Here is an 8,210-nt window from a genome sequence, read left to right on the forward strand (position 1 = left end):
ACACGTCACTTACCGAATTGGTAACATTCTTCATTCCTCTATTGGCTGGTAACAAGTCACTTACCGAATCGGTAACATTCTCGATCTTTCTATTGGCTGGTAAAAGGTCACTTACCGAATGAGTAACATTCTCCATCCCTCCATTGGCTGGTAAAAGGTCACACCGAATTAGTAACATTCTCCATCCCTCCATTGGCTGGTAAAAAGTCACTTACCGAATTAGTAACATTCTCCATCCCCCTATTGGCTGGTAACAAGTCGGGTTTGATGACTTCAACCAATGTCTTCTCTCTTTCCTTGGATTGCTTTTTCTTCTTAGCCTTGGCTGGAATATCGATAACAATAATATTCAAATATACAATTTTTTTAAAATTACGCCTTTTCGCAACGGCACCATAAGATGCCGTCGACTAGGCATTCCATGAAGGAATAGAGATAATCCATCAAACAGGATGTCTGATGTCAACAGGAATCACCCATGTTGTCCAAGTTGGGGGTTAATAATCTTGCTTAAGGAAAAAAAACGAAAGTGCCTGAAGCGGGGCTCGAACCCGGGACCTTCCAGATCACAGTGCAATGCCTTAATCTCTCGCCGTTTCGCCCCCAAATATATCTCAAATATATTATAGAGCACACTTAACATCTTGTTAAATATTTGACAATGCATAATAATAATGGTGTAATTTATTTATACAGTGCCTGTCCCATAAAATATAGCTCTAGGCGCACAATATGGTTTGCATCTATTTTAAAAAATATTTAAAAATTGAGCATTATATAGCGCAATATCCACTAAATATGCTCAAAGCGCTTTACAAGGGGTTCCTGATCAACAGCAGCACGTAACATGTAGAACGAAACATGACGCCTGTTAGGCGATATTACAATTTGTTTTTCTGACAGAGACAACGCTGTCAACGGCCAGGTACTCATTTTACACCTGAGAACAGTGAGAGAATGTGAGTAAAGAGCCTTTTCCGAGGACTCAACTATGCGCCGAGCGAGAGGCTCGAACCCAGGACCTTTCGATCCGAAAGCGAGTGACATACCACAAGACCACATAGCCGCACAAGACATTGTTTAGACATTGTTGTTTGGGCATTCCATGAAGGAATTATTAAGGCTAATTCATAAACGTAGTGTTTTTATGCATATCCGTTGACGGTGTATCTGAACGGATCGTTTTTATGCACCTCCGTTAATCATGCGCATTCCACGCGATTCAGTGTTTCTGTCTTTGGACATGACAAAAGTTATATTGTGATATGTGTACGTATATGTCTACATCTTTGTTAATAACAAAAACAAAACAAAAATCTAAAAAATCGACATTTAAAACCAGAAAATAGAAGTTGCATTGAAGATAAGATATTCTAGAAAGACCTTATTAAATGTTATGAGCATTCAGGTGGACAAGGTGTCAAGACTCTTACCTTGAGGGTACTGGGTTCGATTCCCATTGTGGACAATGTTTTTAAATTGTGCTTTATTGAGAAAGAAATCATTTATTTTTGTTATAGTTACTGGATATATTTTTAATACTTTACCTTAATCTATTATTACGCAGCAGTGGAAACGGAGATGCATCAAAACGGTGTGTCTTTTTACACCTCCAACGAGGTGCATAAAAATGGTGAGTTATTGTAATTATAATGATAATATATAATAAAATAATATATAATTTAATTATTATTATTTATTATATTATTATTATTATTATTATTATTATTATTATTATTATTATTATTATTATTATTATTATTATTATTATTATTATTATTATTATTATTATTATTATTATATTATTATTATTATTATTATTATTATTATTATTATTATTATTAGTATTAGTATTAATAATAATAATAATAATAATAATAATCCCATTATTTTGTTATTACTATCACCATTATCACCGTCAACAACAACAATAATCACAATAATCACAAATCATAAACTTCTATAACCTCATTTCTTGACACCACTATAGACTCTATAAATATATTATAGCAAGCGTTTAGCCTACTTACTTTTTTTCTTCTTCCCCTCCTCTCCTTCGTTTTCTACTTCTTTATTCTCATTCTCTTCATCCGTTTCTTCTTTCTTCTTCTCTCCATCCTTGGTGTAAAGAGGTTCTTGTTCTGCCACAGTCGACTCGAAGATGATTTCATAGAACGGAAGTCGATCGGGGCTGTGATGGAGGAGGTGACAGTTTTATGGATACGTTTTGTATATTTATTTGTAACGTGCATTGAGCATCACACAGTGAGCAATAAATCCCAGAGTCGCATCGCTATGATTACCACATTACACTATTAAAAGCACGTATTACACAAAAGGGTCTCCTGGTTATTTTAACCTAGAACAGATGATAGCAGTTGCTTGCTACCATTTTGATATATCCCAATGTAATTTCCTTAAGATCAGCTTCGCAAATTAAAAGGGACAGAATATTTGTTTTTGTTTGTTTTTAAGGGTTTTCCGGCACTTGCAACACATTAAAGTCATTACCAGCGCCAGTAAAAATGGAGAAAATGGGATAATAAAAAGTTCTAGAATTACAATTAAAGCATCCAAGAAAAGGTGAGACAAAGGGGAATTGGTTCAAATAAGAAACAGGTGTAGATTCCAAGAGCACACAATCAAAGTACTTAGTTTGAGATCACTAAAAATCTCATCCAGACACAAGCACAGGTCCCCACTAAGAGGAATACACTCAAAATGTTTTACAAATGGTATATAATATAAATAAAACATAACACAACGCACAGCAGAGAGATGGTTTACAAGGAAAAAAAAGTATCATCTCCCAAAACTAACTATACATTTGACTGTTTCCCTCTCAGCTAGAGTATCCGGCCAGGGCTAGGACAAAACCAAGTAATCTCATTCCAAGACAAAGACAGAGAGTGAGTTGGAAGACAGATATAAGGGGTAGAAGACACAGTGAGTGCCTCCCTACCCACTATGAGAGTGCCAGAATAAATTTTCAATGCAGTCGAGACAAATTTGAATAACTTTGCTTGCAATGCAAATGCAAATGCTCAACTGAATGGTTGAGAGAAAAGCTTACTTGATAATGCAATACTTTGCAAGGAAATCAAGTGGGTCCTGTATGTCCATCAGTTCTTCTTGTGTCACGGGTGCCTCGGCAGGTCGTGTCTTCCTTTGTTTATACATGTTCTTGGGACTGAGAATGGATCGAGCAATATTATTATGTATAGGGATAATTCAATTTCTCTGATATTATAATATTTCACAAACAATTTCCACATAAACGCTCCAAACAAAAACCAACTGCTGTGAGTTTTGCTGAAATCCGAGTCCCATCACAGACATTGCTCGCTTGGTGAATGTTTCTTGTGGTGGATTTTAACTCTCTCCTTACCGGCCATTTTCTGGATTGTCCCCAAAACTTCACACACAACCTATACCAAAATAGATTTATTTCACTCAAACACAAAAGCTGTTAGTTCTTGCTATACATATTTATTTTTCTGCTAAACGAGTTCTTCAACACAGTGTTAATATACGTTAACTATAGCAAACATTTTTGTTCAAATAGTATGATGTACAGAAGAAATTAGAATGAGAAAAATGTTGGCTGTGACGATTTTCATATGGGTGGTAAGGAGAGGGTTAAAGTAAAGTTAATATTTCTAATGAAGGCTAAGCACTGCATACGCCGGTAACAAAAACATTGGATAAGAAAAAACAGCATCATATTTTGTTGTGGAATGTCATGAAAAGAAAAATGATAAGTTATGATTTCAAAACAGAAACTTGTGTTTTATTTTCTATCATAGCAATTCAAAATGACATTAAAAGTCATACCATAGACCCAAGAGATAAAAAAAAAATCAAGAAAAAATATGATATGATCCACATCGTTAAACTTGCATCATATCGAAATGTAGTTGACGTAGACAATCGAGTTTAATGTCAAAATGATTAGAATTCTGAAGAAAAAAAGCCAAACTCATCTCGTCATTGGAGCCATTTTTAAAATCATGAATTTCATAACACAAATTTATAATTCAATTTCAAGCATCCGGTTTACTCCAAAATGGCGGGTCACCGATATTTAAAAGTCTGTCGGAACATTCCATTGAGTGGTCCAAATAGTATCCTTGTAACTCCAGCGACTCAAGGAAGTACGGTGTCATCATTTTGTTACAAAAGTCAATGTTAAGTGTAATCAGTGCCCGGATGGGTCACAGTGATCGTGGAAAATTCTAGTCCAGACGTTGTGTCCTTGGGTAAGGTATACATTATCGTAGTGGTAACTCGACACAAGAGTGAATGAGTATCTGGCTACAAGAATTGGCTAATATTGTTAGAGTGTTCCTACAAAACAGGATGCCTAACAGGCGACTGGTAGTTTACGAAATGCATTTGATGAAAAGCTTATTGTTTTAAAACAGTAAGGCCGATTACGATGCAAAAATCTGAATGTACCAACATCCAAAATATGAGTCCTTTGGCTACAACTTTAATGTATTAATAAGAAATGATATATTATATCCTTAAGGAGCTACAAAGTATGTTGTCATTTCTCTGATCATTTTAATTTCATAATCACTTTCCGTCACCTCCCCCACCTATCATAAAATTAAGATTTATTAAAAAATTAAAAAATTGAGCTTTATATAGCGCAATATCTACTAAATGTGCTCAGAGCGCTTTACAAGGCGTCCCTGGTCAACAGCCACACCTAACATGTAGGACGGGATAGGACGCCTGTTAGGTGATATTACAATTTTTTCGGACAAAGACAACGCTGTTTACGGCCAGGTACTCATTTTACACCTGAATACGGTGAGAGAATGTGAGTAAAGAGCCTTTTTCGAGGACTCAACCATGCGCCGAGCGCGAGGCTCGAACCCGGGACCTTCCGATTCGAAAGCGAGTGTCATACTACTGGATCACATAGCCGCACAATGTTAACATTCGTCTGTAAATTTATGTCATAATTAGATGAATTCAGGCCAAAATGAGATAAATTCATGTCATAATGAGATACAGTATTTTACGAATCCACAGTATCGAAGAAAGTATTAATTTAAGTCAGTAGTATTGGACAACTACTATGTCTTCAAAATTCTTACATGATTCTGACTTTGGGAGGAGGTCTTCTCTTTTTCTTGACCTCTTTCAGTGGAGCTGGGGCCTCTACAGCAAACTTCATTCTCTGTTTTCTGGCTTCCGGCTGGAAAAAAAGAAATGTTAAAAATAGGTTTTCCTTTTGTAAAAACTATTTTGAATTTTATATTTTATTATATCAAATAACTCTTTAATCAAGAAAAAGTCCAAGAGGGCTATATAATTGTATAAGGTATTCTTATAATGTTGTATTTTATCTCATTTCCCATTTAGAAAAGCAATACTTGTCAGATTGCCTTTCTAGCAAGCAAAGTAAAACGAACAACATCCATTGTCTTATACGTAGAAGAAAAACTACGTATTTGAGAGGAATGGAGAGGCAGTCGCCCAATCGGTCAAACGCTCTTAGTTGTTCTTTACCTTTTTTAATAGGTTTATTTTTCTTACTGATGCTAGTCGTTTAGGTAAAATATTCACAACATCCGACAGCCAAATAAAACATACCAACACATAAAACGGTGTGTAATTTTTTTTTGATTGATATAATTTAGTGAAATCTAATCACAAACACGATGTCTAAAAATAAAAACAAAGTGTCTGAGTGACATCAAGTTCGCTCCTTCTATATGGACGGGAAGATCATACAGAGATAAAATTGAATGATTCGTTTACAATACCTTTCTATCTCCTATAGTAGGAAGGTCAGGGACAGAAGGCAAGTCTATTTCCGGTAAAGGCACTTCCAGTGGAGGAGGTGAAGGACTTCTTGGTGGTGAAGGAGTCGGAGTTTGAGACTTCCGGCGTTGGAAGGGTGGGGGTGAGGGCAGTCTGGGAGGACTCTGTGGAGTGCATGGTTAATGTGGAAACTGTGGTTTAATCACTAAAAGAAGTGGACACTACAATACCAGCCAGTGTCCAAAACAGCAGATATATCAAGGGAAATGGGACTTTGATTGAAAAGCCAACATCGTGAAAGCCACACTAAATAATTATTATCAGACAGGATGTTCATAATAATAATAATAATAATAATAATAATAATAATAATAATAATAATAATGATAATAATAATAATAATAATAATAATAATAATTAATAATAATAAATAATAATAATAATAATAATAATAATAATAATAATAATAATAATATAATAACAATAATAATAATAATAATAATAATAATAATAAGAAGAAGAAGAAGAAGAAGAAGAAGAAGAAGAAGAAGAAGAAGAAGAAGAAGAAGAAGAAGAAGAAGAAGAAGAAGAAGAATGATAAATGTAAATTTATATAGCGCTTATGCCGAAGCTTCGAAGTGCTTCGCATTGACCATCAGTAACAACATTACATACTGCAGATTCAGACATATGAACACAAGCTCACATGCATCCAATTACACAGACACGCACACAAACACACACACACACACACACACACACACACACATTATATATATATATATATATATATATATATATATATATATATATATATATATATATACTTGCATTGAAGAGTTCAGTCTTAACATGAAACGGTTCATTTGAATTAATTTACATTCAAGCTCTCTTTGCGACGGTAAATGAATCGAGCGATTATTTTCCTTTCATCTCTTTCATTCTTATTCTTGGTGGATTTCTTCTGTTTAGTTTTGCTATATTCTACGCGTAGTGTGATGTATCCAAGAACAGCAACAAGAACAATAACATTATCGTCATCATTGTCAAAAACAACATCGATATCAATTATACCAATAACTAATAAAAATTGTACTATTTATTGAGCTAAGATATGTATTTATATATGCGGCTATGTGGTCTGTTGGTATGACACTCGCTTTCGGATCGGAAGGTCCTGGGTTCGAGCCTGGCTCGGCGCATAGTTGAGTCCTTGGAAAAGGTTCTTTACTCATATTCTCTCACCACACTCAGGTGTAAAATGAGTACCTAGAAGTTAACAGCGTTGTCTGTCCGAAAAAGAAATTGTAATATCGCCTAAAAGGCGTCATGCCTCGTCTTACATGTGTTGCTGTTGGCCAGGGACCCCTTGTAATGCACTTTGAACACGTTTAGTGGATATTGCGCTGTATAAAAGCTATTTAATATATTTCACACTACACCACCTTACTGGATAAAAAAAAGACGTACCTTGGGTGTTTCAGGTCGTACCCTCTCTACCCGTGACTTTTTGACAATCTCCCTCCTCTTTGGTTTCTTTGTCTCCTCTCCATCCTCTATATCATCATCCCCAGTCTTGCCGTCCATGCCAGCAAGGTCCTGATTAGCCTTGTCATCTTGTGGAATAAATAAAATATTTAAAAGATTAAATCAACTCATTAAAACTTGTAAAGAGCTAAATAAACTCGGAAGAGCCAAAACAAAAATAAAGTAATGGGCAAACTGTGAAATGAATGAAATAGGGTTGTCAAGACGAGAACTCAGGAACATAATATATCTCTGTAGTCTATCCGGAATTTAATCATGTATTTCTGTCTTTATTGTTGTTGTTTTTTTGTTGTTGTTGTTGTTGTTGGATGAAGAAGTGTTTTGAGCCCGAAACTTTCCGTGTTTGGTATTTTGTTCTTTTTTGAAGGTGTTATATTCATTTTTGTTTATTATGTTTTCCTTATCATATTACACAGACGCAGAGCCTTGAAGTTTGGAATGGTCACATTTAGTCAGTGCACTTTATTGACTATAGATGATCGGTTATCGTACAGTTTCAAGTTTATTTGTACCTTCAAAGACAACACCGTTTGTTTTTAGAAGAAAATGAAAGAGTAAGACTGTCTAACCAAGGAACGCGTTACGGACAGACTCGACGCCCAGACACATAATACAGATAGTAAGCGCTTAGCTAAGAAGTTTCACAGCTTTGTCATCCGGAAGTATAACGGACCAACACACAAAACTCTTGTGTAACCATGAACTTTTACAGTCTGGTTAATACGGTTTAGTGAGAATTACTCAGAAAGATGGATGGCAAAAAAAAAAACCAATAACAAAGAGCTGAGTGACGTCAACTATCGATACATAATAATTGGTTCATTCTGGGACAGGCAGGCATCATATGACGGCCTATAATAATATCCGGGATTAACACCCGATAC

At 35.2% G+C, this 8,210-nt stretch overlaps 1 protein-coding gene across 7 annotated transcripts in view; it reads right to left on the reverse strand.

Annotated features, from left to right (window-relative positions):
* The window catches only part of LOC144957297 (uncharacterized), a 128,680-nt gene that overhangs the window by 15,100 nt on the left and 105,370 nt on the right, over positions 1-8,210 (reverse strand). For all 7 annotated transcript variants that reach the window (XM_078888410.1, XM_078888412.1, XM_078888413.1 and 4 more), the window contains 6 exons: positions 7,249-7,394; positions 5,781-5,942; positions 5,109-5,209; positions 3,074-3,190; positions 2,031-2,191; positions 216-325 (listed from right to left, as the gene is read on the reverse strand). In XM_078888410.1, coding sequence (XP_078744536.1) covers positions 216-325; positions 2,031-2,191; positions 3,074-3,190; positions 5,109-5,209; positions 5,781-5,942; positions 7,249-7,394 — 797 coding nt within the window. The remainder of the gene's footprint in view (positions 1-215; positions 326-2,030; positions 2,192-3,073; positions 3,191-5,108; positions 5,210-5,780; positions 5,943-7,248; positions 7,395-8,210) is intronic.

This window comes from Berghia stephanieae, chromosome 11 (genome assembly GCF_034508935.2).
Source record: "Berghia stephanieae isolate SIO BIC M18660-M18661 chromosome 11, UCSD_Bste_1.3, whole genome shotgun sequence".
NCBI classification, from domain to species: domain Eukaryota; kingdom Metazoa; phylum Mollusca; class Gastropoda; order Nudibranchia; family Aeolidiidae; genus Berghia; species Berghia stephanieae.